The 20,582-nt window shown below is 49.7% G+C and overlaps 3 protein-coding genes and 1 long non-coding RNA gene across 12 annotated transcripts in view; 2 read left to right on the top strand and 2 right to left on the bottom strand.

The window, feature by feature from the left end:
• XPO5 (exportin 5) overlaps positions 1–2,233 on the top strand; it is a 29,004-nt gene extending 26,771 nt beyond the window's left edge. For 4 of the 8 annotated variants that reach the window (XM_030447094.1, XM_030447091.1, XM_030447090.1 and 1 more), the window contains 2 exons: positions 373–438; positions 2,052–2,233. In XM_030447094.1, coding sequence (XP_030302954.1) covers positions 373–438; positions 2,052–2,177 — 192 coding nt within the window. In that variant the 3' untranslated portion in view covers positions 2,178–2,233. Of the gene's footprint in view, positions 1–372; positions 2,010–2,051 lie in introns of those variants that run through there. The other 4 variants (XM_030447098.1, XM_030447095.1, XM_030447092.1 and 1 more) reach the window with 3 other exon arrangements.
• Positions 2,234–4,309: 2,076 nt separating this feature from the next.
• Positions 4,310–7,793, bottom strand: POLR1C (RNA polymerase I and III subunit C). The gene is made up of 9 exons (XM_030447044.1): positions 7,454–7,793; positions 7,297–7,368; positions 7,079–7,186; positions 6,501–6,633; positions 6,264–6,383; positions 5,912–6,064; positions 5,584–5,733; positions 4,932–5,048; positions 4,310–4,632 (listed from the first exon to the last, which is right to left on the bottom strand). Exons 1-9 carry the CDS (start codon positions 7,520–7,522, stop codon positions 4,514–4,516), a joined length of 1,041 nt encoding a protein of 346 aa, XP_030302904.1. The 5' UTR covers positions 7,523–7,793; the 3' UTR covers positions 4,310–4,513.
• Positions 7,686–13,131, top strand: YIPF3 (Yip1 domain family member 3). 2 transcript variants are annotated; one of them, XM_030447042.1, is made up of 9 exons: positions 7,686–7,976; positions 8,068–8,274; positions 8,353–8,459; positions 9,117–9,162; positions 9,544–9,636; positions 9,975–10,106; positions 10,630–10,743; positions 11,220–11,343; positions 12,642–13,131. In XM_030447042.1, the coding sequence occupies exons 1-9, from the start codon at positions 7,761–7,763 to the stop codon at positions 12,761–12,763; spliced, it is 1,161 nt and encodes a 386-aa protein (XP_030302902.1). In that variant the 5' UTR covers positions 7,686–7,760; the 3' UTR covers positions 12,764–13,131. The 2 variants fall into 2 exon arrangements, with proteins under 2 accessions (XP_030302902.1, XP_030302903.1); XM_030447043.1 differs by lacking the exon at positions 9,975–10,106.
• On the bottom strand, positions 10,101–20,537 carry LOC115598028. Its single transcript, XR_003987333.1, has 3 exons — positions 20,421–20,537; positions 19,280–19,430; positions 10,101–10,184 (listed from the first exon to the last, which is right to left on the bottom strand). It is a non-coding gene; the product is annotated as an uncharacterized LOC115598028 (long non-coding RNA).
• Positions 20,538–20,582: the final 45 nt, after the last annotated feature.

Below are 20,582 nucleotides of genomic sequence, written 5' to 3'. Positions count from 1 at the left end.
CAGTGGTGATGGCAGCACAGACTGAGCAGCCTCTGCAGCAGTGAGAAGGGGTGCTTTGCACAAAGCTGCCTGCAGGAACAGGGTGTTTGAGCAAAGCTGCTGGGTGGGTGCTGGCTTTTGTGAGGTTGATGGTGGTGGAGGCTGGTGCATTGAGTTAAAAGCTAAGGAGTGGTACACTGGTGGTTACACCAGTGCCCCCCGACTTGAGAAGATCCAGGCCAAAGATGCCCCAAAATGTAAGCAAGGGATCTAAGCCTAGGGATTGCTCAGAGTCTGGGGTCTGCCTCTGATCTGCAAGCACACTGCCCCTGAGTTGAGTAGAGCTATGAAGGTAATAATGAGTGATGCCTTCTGTCTCTCTGTCCTCTGCAGAAGTCCCTCGGGGAGCAGTTCCGCAAGGAGGTGCATATCCGGAACCTTCCATCACTCTTCAAAAAGGTGAAGCCATTATTGGAGACAGATGTGATAGCAAATGAGGAGGGAGAAGTCCTCACTGCATTCTTTGAGCCCTGAGCCTGGGATGCTGCAACCATCCCCTACCTTATTTTGTCCTTCTTCATAGTATGCACATTAGATTCTCCTTATCATCACCTCCACAAACATCTGTCTAAATAAAGCCCCTTGCAAGTCCTGTCCCATTCTCCCTACATTGGGATGGGGCCTGTGGTGGCATTTGAACCAGTGTATTAAGCTTTCCCTCCTGCCTTCCCCTACCCTCCTTTGGATGAGCATCTTTAGACCTCTGCTTCTTGACAAGGTGGGAGCTGAACCCAAAACTCTGTTAGGTACATCCTGGTGGTCATCCTGTAGCTTTGGGTCACTCTTGCTCTGCTTCCTCATCCCATGAGGTTTAGGATTAATGCAAAAGGCAGAGTAGAACACTATGTGAAAAGGGGCTGCCCTCATCTTCTGGGTGCCTGTGTACTGAGGCTTCATCAAACACTCTTGTCGTGCCTGTCAGCACTTGTCCCTTTGCTGACTGGTACTCTGATGAATCTGTTTCCCTTCAGGATGCTGAGCCTTGGGCAAAGGGCTGTGTGCCAGGAAACCTAGCAGTGCTCTAGGATCTCCCTTGAGATCAGCCTTTCTAAGGTGCTCCCTAGGAGGCAGACACTCTCATGCATATATATGTATTCATATATATGATCATGCAGCTTGTTCTACCCAGAGCCAAATGGAAGGCTTTTATCTTGTGCCAGCCTTTCTTTGACATCTCTCAGGGGGAGCAGGACAGATATTTTTTTTTATTATTTTTTCTTTTTACCATGCCCTGTAGTATATAGCCAGAGCAGGGTACACAAAATCTGGACCAATATCTGAAGCACTGCAAACCAAAAGGGATTGATCTCTTCACCCTGTTGCTGTGGAGGTGACAGTAGCCCATGTTTACCCAGTCTGGTACTTTTCAGAGAATTGCATACTGGGGCAGGAGGAGTGGGGGTTGTACTGCAGTTTGCAGGGGGAGAGACAGGTCAGAAATTGGGTTTTAGATGAGGGAGACTTGTGTCAAACCACTCCAGTCTGCAAATCTGGTTCTTCTGATGTGTCAGTACAGGATCTGGAAGGGCCTGTCCAGAGCTAGCTGGCACTTATGCCATCCAGGAGACAGAGCAAGTAATAAACCATGGTGGGCAGAGAAGGTGGTGTCTCCACATGGACAGACTGGACAGACAAGCTGGGGTTGGGAGGGGTGGGAGCACAGAAAGGAAGCGCAGGCTCTAGGAATCCATTCAGCCTCCTGCCTCTGCTGTTCCACCAGCACCCTCCACTTTCCTCCTGGCCTCAAACTTTTTTAACCTCTGAGCTAACATGGCTCCTGGCTCTAGCAAAGGCTGGGTATATTTATTGTGTTGTGATATTTTTAACATTCTGTGACTTCATGCTAGACACAAGGGGGTTTTTTTAAATGGTTTTTAGAACCTTTTTTGTAGGAATGTTTAAATCCAAAGCTGTCTCTGAACTGGTTGTTACACCTCTGAATGTCAATAAAGCTATTCCAGTTTCATACACATGGTGTCATGGTTTCACTTTTATTCTTCCATCTGTTTCAGTTAGAACTGAGGCCTCTGATCTGCCCACACTGCCTTCCTAATGACTGTTCAGCACTCAGACTCACTTCAGAGAAGAGGCCAGCACCCACCTCCCTACAACCTCCTTTCAGTTGTAGATACCAGTAAGGTCTCTCTCCTTATTCCAGCTACCAAAAAGGGAGCACTTTTGCTAGCAATCAACATAAATTACCAGGGAGGGGATGAACCATTCCAGACTACACGATTAAATTAGAAGAGAAACAGAAACTTGTATTTTAAAGTATTGGTATGTCAGTCAGAGCTCATTTGAAGGGTACATATTGCCAAAGTGAAATCCCTTGTCATGGCTGATCCAGAGTATATCCCATAAGCAATAAGCATAGAAAGGTGCATTTGCTACTAAACGAAGCCCCCAAGCCCTGGCTGGGAGGAGCAAGGCTGTGATAGTACTGTAGTTCAGCTGTAACTGGTGACCTTTTCAGTAACAGGAAAGTGATGGAGCTGTTGCCCTGAGGCTGTTATTTTACCTAATAAAGGTTGTGTGAAAGGTTTCTCTTGCAACAAAGACAGAAGCCCTCAAAGAGGTGGGCCTGAGCAGCCTCAAGTTTTTAGATCTTTTTCCAAGGCCCCAGCTATAATCCAGCCCAGCATGGAAGCTACTTGAGCTTGTTTTAAACTGAAAGGAGCCATCTAGCAATTACTGTTTTCAAATGGGATTAACACCTAGAAGGTGTTGATTAGGAACTATCCACAGTCCAGATGGAAAGGAATTTTTCCACACACTAGCACTGCACCCTATGTTCCTCATCATGTGAGGCAGGTACTGCACAGCTGAGCTGTTAAGTTTTAAGCAAGCAAAAACTGAGAGGTGTCTTGGCTAAGGCTGTTGGAGTTCTAAATGAGGAGGTACAAACTATAGGGCTTAGGTCTAGCTCTTGGGTTCCCAAAGCTTCCTCATAAATGTAATTGGATGAATGAGGCCCTGCAAGATTAGGTTCAGCAGTTCCCAGAACAACCCTGACAGGGAAGCAGCCAGTTTCCACAGCAACCAAGTACCAGCAGTCTTGAAAAAAAAAAATCTGGAAGCAGGGCATGGGTCTGCAACACAGTTGAGGGACAGGTTGGGATTGTAGCCAAGATGCCAAGCATATCTCTTCCCTATCCACCCTAAGATCTATAAAAATATTTAAAGCCTAGGTAACTATACCCCAACTAAAGCAAGCAGAAAAACAGTACAATTTCCTACACTAAATTCTAGCATTCTAGTGAGGATTGCCTTAAAACTGGGAAATACCAGTACTCCCAGCCATCCTCTAAGTTCCATTTCCTTCATCAGCTTGCCAACAGAGACTTTCACAAGCCAAGACCTACCCAGTGCTGACTAAACAGCAGTGCTCACCACTGGGCCTAACTTGCCATTTCTCCCAGGCTTCCCTGGGTGAAGACAGGCCTTTGACTGTCACTTGCCCTCCACCATGCAGTTCTGCTGCAAGGTCAGCCCAAAGTATGTTCGTTCACTCAAAGGGAGAACAGAGTTGTCAAACCTAACAGCTGCAATAAAACCCACCTTACCTTGAGATACTAAAGGAGAGTCAGTCCCAATTGAGCATGTTTTCAAGGCACACCTTTGCAAAAAGAAGCCTAGTACTGTATCACAGAATCATGAAATGGTTTGGGCTGGAAAGGACTTTCAGAGACTGTCCTCTAGTCCAACCCCCCATCCGTGGGCAGGGACATCTTTCACTAGCTCAGGCTGCACAAAGCCCCAGCCAACCTGACCTTCAACACTTCCAGGGATGGAACATCCACAACTTCTCTGGGCAACCTCTTCCAGCATTTTGCCACCACCCTCATCACAGGAAATGGCCAATGTCCAATCTAAGTCTACCCTCTTTCAGCTTAAAACCATTGGCCCTTGTCCTGTCACTACACTCCCTGATAAAAAGTCTTTTGCCATGCTCATTTGCATAAGTGAAAGGCTGCAATAAAGTCTCCCTGGAGCCTTCTCCAGGCTGACAACCTCATCTCTCAGCTTTTCCTCATAGGAGAGGTGTCTCATGCCTCTGACAGTACACATTACCTACCCAAGCACTGGTCTCAAATACCTGCAAAACTGACACTAAATCTCAGTGACCTGCTGCAAAGTGCTTTACTACACTGCCACAGTAGTCCTCTTCACATATTGCATGCAGTCTAAAATATAGGATACCATTCATCTTTAGATTTCTTGCAACTTTCTTCTCTGTATTATGGTCTCACATTTCTGAACAGCACAGGAGGCAGCTGTAAATAAAAGCTTTTATTTTAGTTCATGTCCTCACTGAGGCTTATGACCAACAGAAAGCAAACTCGTAGAGATGGTTCTAGGACTCTTGAAAAGCCCATCTCAAACCTCTTGCTTATGGAAGAGGCATCACCTCTGCAGACAGGTGCAGGAAGCCCAGAACAGCAGTGCAGGGTTATGCTTCCCAGCTACAGCCTGGTCACTCCATAGGCACAGAGTCCAGCTCATTGAGGAAGCGTTGACACTTTCCCATCAGGATCTTGATGGCTTCACTCACCAGCACATCTGGAGGCAAGATACCTGTAGATTCCACTGAAACTGCACAGAGACACACAGAGTCAGCACAGCCACGAGGCAGCTTCAGCCTGCACCTGGCTCCAGCATTCCTGTCCCTCATCTTCCTTTACAACACATCTCTTGACACATCAGACCTTCACAGCCAGAGGTTACATTTGCCAGCAAGAAGCATAAATCCATTCAATTCCAAAGCAACACCAAACCACAGCAGTGTGGGAGAGAAGGGGGAGGCAGAGGTCCAGCTGTACACACTGGCCAGTCTCTGCGTTTGCACAAACCCCAGCAGGGCTCTGTGTTTTTATGGAAAATTAAGTACTTACAGATGTAATGGTTTCTCACTCTTGCCAGGCGCACAAGGTTTTTCAGACCCTCATGACGGAAAACTTCCCTGCTGAATGTGTCCAGCCGTGCATTGGCTACTCTTGCAACCTTTTTTCCTAAAGGGGAAAAGATGAGAATAGCAGATGGGTGTCTTGTGGTGATGACAGGTCCTTACCCCTCAAACATACACTCCCCCATCAGCAAAGCCACCCATAAGAAGAATTAGCACATCCCCAACACATAACTCCAGTCTGGCATAAATGGTTTTCTTGAACAGTTCCAACCCAATCACAAAGCTTGTATGTAGCCTGGGCAGGACACAAGATGTCTTCTCCATACTCAGCTGATGGAAAAAGCAAGCTCACCACCCAGACATGCAGACAACTGAACAGTAGTGGAAGCTGCAGTCAGCAACTGCAGAGCTCTGCAGACAGGCACCCTTAGCATTTCAGGGAGATCCCAGTTCATCACCCAACACCTCTGCACATGACAGCCATTTGTCCATAAAACCAGGCTCAGGTTAGCAAGGATCATTGCTGATCAGAAAGAAATCCCAATGTGTTTCTGTCTCTAAAAGATTTTGCCCTAGTTCTAATCAGTCTCTGCTAGGCTTTTATGGAAAAAAGGTACTTTAGAGCAAGAAGAAAGTACCCTTGATGTTCTGAATCTCAATGACTCCAGGGGAAAAGCACTTTTGCAACTTCTCAGCTGCCTCATCCTCAATAGGCTGCAGGAGAGTAATGTCAGGAAGCAGTCGATAACTTGCTGTAGCCACAGGTGAAAACTTGGCATGATCTTTACCTACACAAAGAGTTCAGGGTCAAGGATAAGGGCAGGCCTCAGAGAATCAGAGTGCAAGGATGCTAGGGCCTAACATTCCAGGAGGAAATCCAGTTCTCCACCCTTCCTCCTCACATAGCTGTGCCCTAGTCCAAGCACTCACACTGCTCCTACTGCTGCCCCAGGGCTCACAACTCACCTATACCCTTGACACAATGCATAAGCACATCTATTTCCTGGCCAGGTCGCAACAGAGCAATGAGGATGTCATCGTGAACAGGTCGGAAGTCAGCATCTGGAAAGAGGTCTGTCTGATTCCCCAAGGGCACCCACGTCATATGCTTACTGTACACTGCAAAGAGAAGCCACAAGCATCAGCCAGCTGCTATATCACAACAGGCTGCTGACAGGTATGGGACTGGAGGTGGCAAAAAGTAAGTTAAGCAGAATGAGAGAATCAGTTCTGTCAGCTCACAGGGCTGAGAGAACAAACCAAATCCTGTCTCCCTAGACCTAAAAAGGAAAATAAGTATTTTCAGGAGAGAACTCACCTTTGTGATTGAAATATAGCTCATTAGGATCGGACGATTCCTTGGCTGCGTGTGGGTTTCGGCTGCACTTTATTTTCAGCTGGAACTGTAGGGTATCAATTTCTGTGCCTTCTTCATCTCCTGGGAAGGAGGGAAGAACAGGAGGCTCTATGCAATCACACTTCTGCTCAGTTTACGTGATCCTGACTTCCTACTTCGAGGGAAACCTTTAGTATTTCTATTTGACCCAAGACTCACCTTGATTTCTGTATTCAAAGAGTCGAGGGTCAGCTCGGACTGGGATGAGGCCCAAGCGATGAGCCAGAATTTCATCCTGCACAATGGATGTGTTGTTGTAAACAAAGACTTTCTCTACAGCCATCGTTGGCACCTCAGGGAGACAAGAGATCAAGTCAGCATAAGATGACTGTTGCACCACATGGCACCAGACTATCCAGCTACTGTCCCTTCTCCCCCATAAATAACTGCCCTGCAGACTCTTTACAGTGCTACTTCTGCCAAATTTAGCTATCCAATACACCTTGACACCCAATTATACCTCTGAACCTTTTTTTCTTTCTTTAATCAGATGACCACGAGAAGCAAAGAGCAGGCTGATCTACAAACACGAACAGCACCCTGGAGAGCAAGAAGTGCTATCTGCTTCTGCTGCTACGGCGCTAATTTGGGATCTTGACACCCATGCAGCACTAACACGCTCTTCTCTCCTGAACCCAGAGGCTGTCTGCAAGGGCTGACCTAAGACTGGGCCCTCCCCGCTCCCCATCACGCAAGTGCCCCCGCTCCTAGGCCGTCCCCGCTGCTCCCCGCGGTACCTCGGCGAGCAGGATGCGGCGGAAGGCGTTGGCGATGGCGGCGTCGATGCCCACCATGTCGAACTCCAGCGCTCCCTCCTCCTCGCGGATGATGTCCACGCGGAACTCCTGCACGCGACACGCGACGCGGGTCACGCCGGGCTCCGCGTGCGGACCCCACGCACACGCCCCCTCGGCCGCCCCTTCAGCCGCCGTTGTCGCCTCCCCCGCCCCCGCACCTGCTCGAAGCGCCGCTGGTCCCAGGCGTCCCGGTATCCGGGGTAGTTGCCGGGGAAGTCGGTGGTGTGGACCTGCCGGGACGCAGACAGGGAGAGCCGTGAGCGGGCCGAGGCCGGGGCCGGGCGCCCCCCCGCCACCCTACCCCGCCCCACTCACGTTGCGGACGCCGAACTCGCCCAGCACCACGCGGTCCCGCATCTCGTCGGTGGCCCCGTTGGCCGCCATGGCCGCCGCCAGCACGGGGCGGGGGGGGGCGGTGCTCCTCCCCACGTGACAGGCTTCGGCCCGCCCACGCGTGTCCTCGCCGCTCCCGGGGAGCGCGGTGCTACCCCGCCGCCGGCCGGCCCGCGGTGACTGCGGCAGCGCATCCCTTCCGCTTGCCCGCCCGCCCTGCTGCCTCCATTACCTGCCTGGGAGTTCCCTCATCCCACTGCGCCCTTCCCCTCCCTGCGCCACACACAAGATGGCGGCGGCGCGCCCTCGGCCTCGCGAGACTGTGGTCCCCGCCCCTCCACCGCTATCGTCACATCCGCCTGCTCCTCCGCTGGCGAGCGGCACCAGCCAGCAGAGCGCGGCCCGGCCCGGTTCGGGCACGATGTCCGCGCCGGGAGCGGGGGCAGCGGGCGGCGGCAGGAGCGGCACAGCCGCCGACTGGGGCGGGTTCGAGGACAACATGCAGGTAGGCCGGGACCGGGGGTGGTGATGGTGGTGGCGGCGGTGGCGGTGGTCGAGCAAAGCGGTTACTGACGCGATCTTCCTCGGCGGCACAGGGTGGCGGCTCCGCCGTCATCGATATGGAGAACATGGACGACACGTCGGGCTCCAGCTTCGAGGACATGGGAGAGATGCACCAGCGCATGAAGGAGGAGGAAGAGGAGGAGGCGGAGGGCGAGGCGGGGGCCGCCGAGGAGGAGGACGGGGAGTTCCTGGGCATGAAGGGGCTGCGGGGGCAGCTGGGCCGGCAGGTGGCTGACCAGGTGAGCGCGGCCCCCTGACTCCCCCCGGCCCCGGAGGGCCCCGCCAGGCGCCCGCTGCCAGCTCTCTTCTCCCCGCAGATGTGGCAAGTGGGGAAGAGGCAAGCCTCCAGGGCCTTCAGCCTCTATGCCAACATCGACATTCTCCGACCCTATTTCGATGTGGAGCCCGTTCAAGTGCGCGCCAGGTGGGCAGGACCCTCCCTACCTGAACCGTCTCCCCCTGGGGGGGCAAGGGCGAACGGGGAGGGGCTGGCGACTTCGTGCCCGCGAGAGGCTGGTTGTGGTCCTACCTATCCCCAAAGCAAGCAAGGTGGCAGCAAGGCTCGGATGTGGGGAAACACACTGTGCTTTGCCTTAGTGTCTTCAATGAAGTCCCTAGGTGGACGGGCAGCTTTGTCACCTGTCACCCAGTATTGCTGCTCAAGGCACAAAAAAGAGCTTTGGAGGATCTTCAGCCTTTTATTATTCAGTTGTGTTTTGTGGCTTCTGCTGTGTTTATAACATGTCTGTGTCCAAAAAGGGAAAGTTTCCTGAGGCTGGATGAAGAAATGTGCCTTTCTTTCCTGGTGTCTTGCCAGTGATCTCCCATCCTCGACTAGATCCCTAAGTGTTTTCACTGAATCCTTCCCTGGCAAAATTAACTCACTGACAGTGAGGTTTTCCTTTTCTTGTTACCTTACATGACGTTTGAGAAAGAATCTCTGTCCCCTGAGGCCTTCAACCACACTAGAAAACACTAGTGATGGGAGTATGGAATGCTTTACTTTTGAAGCATTTTTTTTTTAAACCATTCTCCTGTCCTCCCCACTTCTGATGTCACCCCCTACTTTGTTTTGATGCAGACTGCTGGAGTCCATGATTCCTGTGAAGATGATTAATTTCCCACAGGTGAGTTCCCTTTTGATGAATCAGACTCCATGGTCAAGTGAACATCCCATAGACACCTTGTAAAACTACAGGAGTCCATGTTATTAAGGGGCTAAGTTTGTTAGGTTTTCATCTGCCTGAAAATGTTGGAAAAACCTTTCCTGTGGTTGTTTTAAATTCCTGTCTGCTCCTTTTACCAGTGGTACTGTTCTAGACTTCAAGCATCTTGGACTCCATCACACATCTTATTCTGTCTGGGTCCTGCCAGCAAGGGCCTTGGTGTTACATTTAAGTTGGCTAGGTGATAAACTTCATCCAAAGCACTTATTGCATTGCTTAGGGTGGGGAGCCTGGTATTCAGGAGCACTAACCAAGCCTTCCTTCATCTGTCTCCTTCTGTAGAAGATAGCAGGTGAGCTTTATGGACCTCTCATGTTGGTTTTCACACTGGTGGCCATCCTTTTGCATGGGATGAAGACTTCGGACACCATCATTGTACGTTGAGTCTCGGTGATAAATTGTGGTTTGACTGGATTGTTGTATTGACACTAGAGAGGGAGAGGAAACCTCTCCCATGACTGAATAGCATCTTGCTGAAAAGCAGACTGATTTGAGCAAGAGCCTGTTGATTTAGGGATGGGAAAAAGGACACACCAAGATGTCTTGATGCTCTGCTGCTGGCAGAGCTGGGGTGTAGCTCACATGGCACCCTGGGTGCTGCTAGCTGGGTATTTGATAATGTCTGGAAAGGTTGTGGGAACTCTCCGTGGTAGAATTGGGGTGCTGTCTGGTCAGATCTGTGAGTCCTCCTCATCCTGACACTGTCTCCACAGAGGGAAGGCACACTCATGGGCACAGCCATTGGCACCTGCTTTGGTTACTGGTTGGGCGTCTCCGCTTTCATCTATTTCCTGGCATATCTGTGCAATGCCCAAATCACGATGGTGCAGATGCTTTCACTGTTGGTATGTACAGATGGGGATGTCCCAAGGTGTGGGTTGGCTGCATGGCGTTCCAGCACAAGGGTGGCCTCTGATTTCTTCCTAGAGAATGCAAAAAGTCCTTGTAAATCAGTGGTACCAGGTGACTGCACTGGGACAACCCGGAATTCCAGGATGCTATTCTGATCTGCCTCATTTCAGGCAACACAACACCACAAAGGGGCAGTTCCTTCATGCAGGTCTCCTGCTTTGGATTTCTTGATCTTAGAGTCTGGTGCTAAAAAAACCCAGGAGATACCAATTTGTCTGGAATTGGAGGCTCTTTCCTCAGCTTCCCAAGTTATTACGATCTGTGGCATCACTGTGAATACTTCAGACACATTTTTTGGGTGTGAGCTGTTAAAATTGTTGAGCTGGCTGACTCTGGCATTGAATGAGTGGTTTGTGAAGCTTTGCCTTGAAGTGTTGCAGGAATAAGCTGTTCATGCTCTTGACCAACATCTGTGTGGGACTGCCACTTGTAACGGGGACATTTTTGTTTTGTCAGGGTTATGGCCTTTTCGGACACTGCATCACTCTCTTTGTCACCTATAATATCCACTTCCACTCCCTCTTCTATATCTTCTGGCTGGTTGTTGGTGGACTCTCAACACTACGAATGGTAAGGGACAGGCAGCCTGCTGGAGCCCACCTTTTCTGGGGATGAGAGAAGGGAGGGAAGTGTTGTTTGCTTTCTGGTTTTTGGGCCAGACAGTTCATGTCACAGCCAGTCAGGCTGCTGTGAAGAACAGTCTGACGCTCTTGGGTCATTTGACCGCTGGTGTATGGAGCTGACACTTGGCTTAATACCATCACACTTTCTAACAGCTGCAGGAGTTTTGTGCCCCTACAGCCCCTGCTGCTCTGGAGAGCCATGGCTGAGCATCCTCAGCTCTTGAAAATGCTGGCCAAGATTCACCTACATGAAACAAAAATCAGATTGCCCTGAATTTGGTGATGCAAACTGCAGTGAAGGCTCTGAGCAGTGTTCCCACCGAGTCTCACTTCTTGGCCCATCCTCCTCCTGTGTGCTCCTGGCTGTCATGCCAGAGGCTCAGGCAGCAGCTCTCTTGTCTCTGATCTCCACTTCTCTCCTAGGTTGCTGTGTTGGTGTCACGTACCGTGGGACATACCCAGCGGCTCATCCTGTGTGGGACCCTTGCTGCTCTGCATATGCTTTTCCTCCTCTATCTGCACTTTGCTTATCACAAGGTGGTAGAAGGTAAGCAAGGAAGATAAGAAGACATATCCTGTTAGATCTAGGAGAAGAGGAGCTGCTTTTTGTTCTTTGTGAGAGAAAAGGTGGACAGTTTGAATCTGACCTGAGGGTACCTGTGTCAGTTTGCAACCCAGGAGTGGCCAGCACTAGCTGAATTAGAGGAAGCTGTCTAAGTAGGGCAGCAGGTAGATGTGGGGTAGTCCCTGAGAGCTGAGTTTCATTACTTAGAGTACTTAAAGACCTAAGTTGTAAGTCCAGGACACTTATTATTTCCTCACAAGTGGAGTGTTACAGCAGTCACTGTTCTTGCAGGAGGATGGTCAGTCCCTTCCTGAATCTTGCTTAAGTCAGTTGCTTTTCTCTGATCAGAAAATGTCTTTTTCTTCCTTTGTGTAACACTTTTTTTTCCTGGAGGTGTACAACACTGATAGCAGAAACTGAATCTTCCCTAGTCAGTGCCATTTACCAGACTATACTTATTCAGGTTCCCTTAAAAAACCAAAACAAACAAACAAACAAAAAAACCCAGCAGCAAGCCCCTTTCTGGAGTTTAGGTAGCCAAATTTGTTCATAGTATTGCAGCTAAATTTGCATAATTTATGGTTACAGCACAGCATTACAACTCCTTGTAGAAGTAATTACTGTTCTTTCCTGGATCCATTCTTGTGGCAAAGGCTCTGAGCCTGGATCTGCAACTTTCCAGCAGATTAAATAGAAAATTGCTTGGAGTATATTAGTATATTTTATCCTTCCAGGCTCTCCAATGCTGATTATCAGCCTTCAGAGGGTCACTGACTGGAGATTTGCAGTAGTACATGTTTCCTGCCAAGCAGAAGCTATGTTGACATTACAGTGACAAAAATTCCACATTGCACCACAAGCTGCAGGCCTTGATGTCAGTCAGCAAGTGTATCTCAGGATGAAAACAAACACTTTATCTAAGAGCAGGGTCTGTGCTGGGGTAAGGATTTTATCACGCTGCCTCAGCAAAGCAGTATCCCTGGCAATGTCTGCATTCAGGTCAGTGGTGGGGGACTGGATCTGATACCCTCAAAGTAAAGGAATCTGTGTTCCTCTTGGGAACACACAGTTCCCCTGCCCTGCATGTACCATGTGGTCTCTGAATGGAAGTGTTTCCTGCTGCTCATTCTAGGGGGCTAAATGTCTCCTCCCCTTGCCTCCAAGTGCTTCACACGTCTTGGGCCCTGCCACTACCTGGCCAGAAAGAAAAGCGAGAGAAAATATGCCACCTGCACTTGAACTAACTTTTGCCACTCTTGCCTTTTTTCAATTGTCTGCAGGTATTCTGGATACATTGGAAGGACCCAACATGCCACCCTTTCAGAGAGTTGCCAGAGACATTCCAGTTGTTTCCAATGCTGTACTGAACACAACAACCAAAACGGTTGCATTGACCCTGTAGTTTCACAGGCTTGGACTTGCTTCCTTCACTACTTTTGGGGCTGCATAGGACCATAATAACCTGCTGCCTCTTAGGAACTGGACAGAACATCAGGAAGAAGACTTGGTTTTGTTTGCCTGGAACTGTCCTTTGGTTTGCAGTTTTGGGCAGCTGAGTGGACTGCACTTCATTGACTGAGAAGAACTGTGCTGTTCTCCCACCCAGGTCCCAGCTGTCTTCAGCAGAGTGGCTCTGCTGCCTGCATGTTTATCTGGGATTTCCCAGTGCAGTTTGTCCCTTATCCCTCTTTCTGCTTGCTGATATAGCCCCAGGGCAACTGCCCTGTTCCTGTCCTGAAGAGGGAAGAATTAAATTGATGTTGGTGCTGAGTGATGTCTTATGTTTGAGTCTACTTGAATAACGGGAGAGTGACCTTTGGTTTTGTCCGGGACTCAAAGCAGGACTCTGCAATTTTCTGCTGTCCTACTTCAAATGCTACATGATACATAACCTTTCCTGGGCACCTTTTCTATAGCCAGAAAGGCACAGGAACTTCAGTTTCTCTGGAGATTTTCAGGGACAGCACTATTTTTAACCACATTCTCTTCTTTATCAAGTTCCAGATTGATCCCTCTCTTTTCACTTGGTCCAAGGTGCTATCTCACCTTGCTGTCGCTTCTCCTGTGTATGTCACTAATGTATCTGTCCCTGTGCTTCCATGGAGAGGCATCAGAAAAGCCATCTGCCCTTGTTGCTCTGTGGAACAGCAGTTCTGATGCCAGGGCAGTATGTTGTGCATGGTCTTCTGTGGATATGTGTATTGAAGAAGTCAGTTCACCTCAGCTCCCCCTCACACAGCTTGTTTTCATGTCTCCCAGCTGTGGAAGTGTCACTCCACTACTCTGCTGTCTGACTGTTCAGCTGAGTCAAGCCTTATTTCTGAAAGGATTCCTGGAGCCTAGAGAGTCTGGAAGTATTTTCTCCAGCATTTCCATTAAACAAGGGGAGAAATGGTGGAGTGTAAAACAGTAATAGAGTTGGCAGGTTTATCTCCAGCATAGTGACAGAGGAAAACTCCAGCATGGATGGGGAAGCAGAGCAGCCCAGCCCAGGCTTACTTGGGCTACAGTAACTCAAAATTGCATAGTTCAGATGTTCACTCCTTGCTCAAACTTGTACTGTCCAAGAGTGGAGAGCTGTTAGTAGCTGTCTGCCTTTCATTTTCTCTTTCATAGAATCATAGAATCATAGAATCCTAGGGGTTAGAAGGGACCTCGAAAGATCATCTAGTCCAACCCCCCCTGCCAGAGCAGGGCCACCTAGAGTACATCGTGCAGGAACGTGTCCAAGCGGGTTTTGAATGTCTCCAGTGAAGGAGACTCCACGACCTCCCTGGGCAGCCTGTTCCAGGGCTCTGTCACCCTTACAGTAAAAAAATTTTTTCGAATATTCAACTTGAACCTCCTATGCTCCAATTTACACCCATTACCCCTTGTCCTATCACTGGTCATCACTGAGAAGAGCCTAACTCCATCTCCCTGACACTCACTCCTTACATATTTGAAAACATTGATGAGGTCACCCCTCAGTCTCCTTTTCTCCAAACTAAAGAGACCCAGCTCCCTCAGCCTTTCCTCATAAGGGAGATGTTCCACTCCCTTAATCATCTTAGTAGCTCTGCGCTGGACTCTTTCAAGCACTTCCCTGTCCTTCTTGAACTGAGGGGCCCAGAACTGGACACAATACTCCAGGTGCGGCCTCACCAATGCAGAATAGAGGGGGAGGAGAACCTCTCTTGACCTACTAACCACACCCTTTCTAATGCACCCCAGGATGCCATTGGCCTTCTTGGCCACAAGGGCACATTGCTGGCTCATGGTCATCCTCTTGTCTACCAGGACCCCAGGTCTCTTTCACCTACACTGCTCTCCAGCAGGTCAGCCCCCAACCTATACTGGGACATTGTGTTGTTCTTCCCCAAATGCAAAACTCTACACTTCCCCTTGTTGAACTTCATCATGTTTCTCTCTGCCCAACTCTCCAGCCTGTCTAAGTCTCTCTGAATGGCAGCCCGGCCTTCCGGTGTGTCAGCCACTCCTCCCAGCTTAGTGTCATCAGCAAACTTGCTGAGGGTACACTCTATACCCTCATCCAAGTCGTTGATGAAGATATTGAACAACACCGGTCCCAGTACCGACCCCTGAGGGACTCCACTAGTCACACACCTCCAACCAGATTCTGCCCCATTGACTACAACTCTCTGACTCCTTCCTTTCAACCAGTTCCTGTTCCACCTCACTACCTGATCACCAAACCCATACTTGGTCAACTTATCTACAAGGATGCTGTGAGAGACGGTGTCAAATGCTTTACTGAAATCAAGATAAACCACATCTACCGCTCTTCCATCATCTATCCACCTAGTAATTTCCTCATAGAAGGCTATGAGGTTAGTCAAACATGATTTACCCTTGATAAAACCATGCTGACTGCTCTTGATGACCCCCATGTCCTTGATATGCCTGGAGATAGTGACAAGAACAAGTTGTTCCATCACCTTTCCAGGGATGGAGGTGAGGCTGACCGGTCTATAGTTACCCGGGTCCTCCTTCTTGCCCTTCTTGTAGACTGGGGTGACATTTGCTATTCTCCAGTCCTCAGGCACCTCTCCTGTTACCCATGACTTACTGAAGATGATGGAGAGTGGCCTAGCAATGACCTCCGCCAGCTCCCTCAGCACCCTTGGATGCCTTCCATCTGGACCCATCGACTTATGGATGTCCAGATTACTCAGCTGATCCCTAACCCAATCCTCATCTACTACATCAAATTCCTTATCTATCTTGACTACTTCTGGGGCTAAATGAATCTGGGGCTCATGTGGAAACCCTGCAGGAGTAAAGACAGAGGCAAAGAAGGCGTTCAGCACCTCTGCCTTCTTTATATCCTCTGTCACCAGGGCTCCCATCTCATCCCTTAGTGGGCCAATATTGCCTCTAGCGTTAGTTTTACTAGCTATGTATTTGAAAAAGCCCTTTCTATTATCCTTAACCTGACTTGCAAGGTTAAGTTCCAAGGAGGCCTTAGCTTTCCTAATTGCCTCCCTACATCCTCTGACGACAGTCCTGTATTCCTCCCAAGTGACCAGTCCCCCCTTCCATGATCTGTAGATTTTCCTTTTCCACTTAAGTTTTCCCAGCAGTTCCTTTTTTAACCATGCTGGTCTCCTAGCTCCCTTACTAGATTTCCTAACCATAGGGATGCTCTGATCCTGTGCTTGCAAATAGTGGTCCTTGAATATTGACCAGCTATCTTGAGCCCCTTTATCTTCTAACACCCTGTCCCATGGGATTTCTCTTAACAGTTGATTGAGGAGGCCAAAGTTTGCCCTGTGGAAGTCCAGGGTTTTGGTCCTACTGGGTATTCTGTTCCTTCCACACAGGATCCTGAACTCTACCATCTCATGATCACTGCAGCCAAGGCTGCCATTGACCACCACTTCTTCGACAAGGCCCTCCTTGTTGGTTAGTATAAGATCCAGCAGCGCTCCTCTTCTAGTCGGCTTGTCCACCATCTGCATTAAGAAGTTATCATCAATGCACTGGAGGAACCTCCTAGACTGTGAAAGGCTGGCTGTGTGAGTCAACCAGCAGATATCAGGGTAGTTAAAATCCCCCATGAGGACTAGGGACTGAAGTTGTGAGGCTGCTTTCAGCTGCCTGTAGAAGGCCTCATCAACCTCTTCGCCTTGATCAGGAGGTCTGTAGTAGACCCCCACAACTGTGTCACCCACACCAGCCTGCCCCTTAATTCTTACCCACAGACTTTCAACTTGCCCCTCATCAGCCCCTGCACAAAACTCAACACATTCTAGTTGCTCTCTCACATAAAGAGCAACTCCACCACCCCGCTTCCCCGCCCTATCTTTCCGAAAAAGTACATAACCATCCATGGCCACATTCCAGTCATGTGACCTATCCCACCATGTCTCTGTTATCGCCACCAGATCATAACCCTTAGCCCGTACACTGACCTCTAACTCTTCTTGCTTATTCCCCATGCTGCGTGCATTAGCATACAGACATTTCAGGAAACAAGCAGAGCACACTGGTGGGACTAAATCCTTCCTAGACCGACTGCCTTTGGGCCCTGGTTTGTTCTTCTTGTGTTTGTCCCTAACAGACCCAGTTTTCTCCCCTTCCCCCTTCACATCTAGTTTAAAGCTCTCTCAATGAGCCCTGCTAAGTCCTGCCCCAAAAGCCTCTTTCCTCCCTGTATCTCTGAGTTGGGGAGAGGAGCCACTCCAAAGAGAAGCTCACCTTTATGCTCAGGCTGGAAAAATAATTGAAGATTATTTCCCTGTCCTGGTGTACCCAGTTACTGATGCACAAGGCAGATATCATGTGAGAACTGCACTCTTTGGGCCCTTGCTTATGCTAGTGGGAGGGTGCAACTGTAGTGGCATTCAGACTAGTGCCAAGGTGCAATGAAAGAGAAAAATGTCACCAGGTATGGTCACCAGGCTTGTCAGTGCTTCAGTTAAAACAAAAATGTCACCAGATAGGACTCACATAATTTCAGTCACAAACCTACTTTCCTTTTTGCTTATTCCCAGGTTTGTAATTGGTTCCCCTTCCAGGAGCAATAAGCAGCTAGCAAACGTATACAACAGACATTCTCTCACTCTCTTCTCCTGCTGCACGCCTCTCCCCCTTCACCCCCCCTCCAGCTTATTTTGGCTGAAGAATAGCACCACGCGGAGCAAGTTTTTTTGGGGAATCAAATTAATCAAATTTGGGGTAGTAGTCTCTGCATTTTTTTTGATCCTTTAAGCTCCTAGAACTTCCATTACTTTTAAACTTGACAAAATGTATTAGTTTGTAATGCTGCATGACTGGTATTTCCCTCTTTATGACTCCAAAGGAGATTGTTTTCTAATTCATATTTCTTGCCCTGGCAGCCTAGAATGGGTCTGTTTTTCTTAGTGCAAACCCTCCAAGCACAGGCAGAGGGGAAAGAAAGGAGAGACAGTCGTCATTAGAGCAAGTCCAGCCAAGAAGAAAAAACATTCTGTGCCAAACTATCCTTGCTGATCTATGGACACTGTTAGAGAAGAGCTGTGCTCCTCTTCCACACCTGGCCACTTAGCTAAATCAGAGGGGTGAAGCTCTGCCCCGAGTGTTCACTCAAAGCACAGGAGACCGTGATTCCCCCTCACAGGAGCTTCTGTGTCGGGTCAGATGGGAACAGATAAACCAATCACGCTCTCAGAAGCCGTGGGGCTCGCTCTGCTCCAGTTCTTCAGCCCCGATTAATTCTCATTGCAGCAGCGGCTGGAAGCTGAATTCTTCTGTACTGCCAGAAATTCAGCACTTGGCTGAAAGCTTCAGCACCTCCTTTGCTGACAGAGAGGGAAGCGCTTTTGCAGGGAAATGCATGCTTGCTGCAGTTTCAGGGAGTGTGCTGAGCATGCAGCCCTAGTAAAGTCCTTGTGGGAGGGCATCTCTCAGTGTTTATTCAAGTCCTCTAGTTACCAGGACAAACCTTACAGCCCTTTCACACCAGACTATCTCTGCCTTTGTTTCCTGCCATGGCTCTTGCAGGAGGTCTCAAATAATTCTCTCCCTTTTCCCTTGCAGCAAATCAGAAATAATTCTCCCCTCATCACTACCCCCTCTCTCTATGAGAGAGCTATGTCAGCCCTTATGTTAACATATAAACCTGTCAGATTAGAAAGAGGAAGATAAAATGTGTAGTAAAATATCTTTGACCTCTGCCTCTCCTCTGCAGTAGCTGGTAGTCCAACTCCTCTTACAGTCCATCCTTGTTGCACTAGTTGTCACTTTAGTTGTTTTGGGTTACAGGTAGTCTGGTTTCTTCTCCCACTTTTGTCTTCCTGCATGTAGTTTCACTGTACCTGCTCCTCATCCACTGATTTTCTCTCTGTTAGCCCTTAATGACAGCAGCCTAAAGAATCAACTCTCATTTCTTGTGTCCCCAGTAGGTCAACAATAAACTACCTTACCCATACCTGCAGGGTATGATAGGGAAGCAATATCCAGCCCTTCACAAAATACCACTGCCTAATTCCCCTCTGCATAGCCTTTGAGCCAAAGCTTTGAGCCATTAGCTCCTGTGACACTTCTCCAGATGTATTTGAGCATAAAGCAAGGCAGGACATTTGTCTCCTCAATGTTCTCTTGCTCCTGACAACAGGCAGTGAAGATGCCAACATTAGGGCATCTTCATCAATGCCTGAGGGCTGCTGCTGTCAACTGAAGTGGGACACATCCCAGGGGCTCTCCTCCAAGCACCTCTCTAATTATAGCCTGTTTAACAAAGTATGGGTTAATTAGTGCCTGGAGGTAATTGCAAGGTGAGACTTAGTGCCCTCTTCCAGTCGACCCGTGATGATCAGCTTGGTCAACCCCCTGCCCACCCTGCCCCTCACAGCCCTGCAATACATAGGACCCCATGCTCATCTGGACCATTTAATGTGACCTTAGACATCAGTCACTCTTTTTTTAAAGCCATTACCTGCACACAAGCCAGATGCTTGCCACTGCTGCTCACATCCCAGTGCAGATGTGTTACCAGGCCAGCAGTCTGTTCTTGGCATACCTTGCAGGTACAGTATCAAGCCTGTTGCACTCCTGTGCAGCAGTGAAACAGAGATGTGTAGACAGCACTAGAGAACAGCAACAGATTACTGAAAGGGCATGGTAATATCTACACTGTAAATTAGATGCTGCAGCCAAAGTCTTCAAGCTGACATCTGAGTCCACCTTCTTACCTGCTGCTCCCCCTTGTCTCATTCAGGACCGAATGTGCAGTACTCAGCTCAGGTGACCTGCTCCCCCATTTTTCTTCTCACTTTCAATCCCTCTCTCCTGCCCTGGCCCGCTAACCAAGCAGTAGAGCCTGGGTTTGTCCCAGAGTTACCCACCGGGCTAGAATTCATTTGAGTGCTCCTATGTGCAGCAGCCAGATTAGTTTAGTGCAGAAAGCTGCCTACTTAAAGGGTTTAACCTAATTTCTGCATCACTGGATTCCTTTTTCAGCTCAGTGGAGTTGAAAACACAGGGCCCCTGCTACCTCTTTCTCTCACAGCACAGGATTACTCAACGAGGGGCGGGAAGGGACAAATCCATCTCACCTGTACCTGTGAATTAGCAGGGGTGAGGCATGCCCCTCACACCCCAGGTCAGGCTGAGGGCTGAGTGCTTCCAGGGATATGGAAGCCTGTGGCACTTCCCCCACCCTTCACCGTTCACCAGCTGCCTCCAAGGAACAGCTCTACGAGCCCTAGGCCACACGGAGCAGGTCACACCAACCTCGCCATTAAAATATGGATCCGAGCTCGAAGTGCAGCAGATTTAAGAGTGTCACAAAGCGGGCAGATGAGCGCTGCTCTGCAGACCAAGAACCACCCACAGTATGCCATGGCCCAGTGGCTTTGGCTTTTTCCTCAGCCGGGAGAGAAGCCGGCAGGCAGAGCCCTTCCAAGGGGCTTCTCTCACCCTCCCTCTCCTCCCGCTGTCCCTCAACGCCGCGGACACATCCTCGGCCCTGCCATCGCCTCAGGCGGGCACCGGCGTGGCCTCTCGCCGGGCTTCGAATGGCACCGGGGTGCAAGATGGCGGCAGGGGACGCTGGGGTGGAATGAGGGGTCCCTTACCGCCTGTCCCCTCCTGCGAGGAGGCAGCCCCGTCCGGCGGGGCCTAGAGGGGAGGGGAACGGGCAGCCTGCTCGGGCGGTAGCAGGAGCAGGTAGCAGGAGCGTCGGCAGGGAGGAGGCGGGGCGGCCCGGCAGGTGCGGGCGGAGCGGGGCGGCGAACGGC

This window comes from Calypte anna, chromosome 3 (assembly GCF_003957555.1).
Source record: "Calypte anna isolate BGI_N300 chromosome 3, bCalAnn1_v1.p, whole genome shotgun sequence".
In the NCBI taxonomy this organism is placed as follows: domain Eukaryota; kingdom Metazoa; phylum Chordata; class Aves; order Apodiformes; family Trochilidae; genus Calypte; species Calypte anna.
Note: the sequence above shows the minus strand (reverse complement) of the source record. Positions and strands in the feature narration are given on the sequence as shown.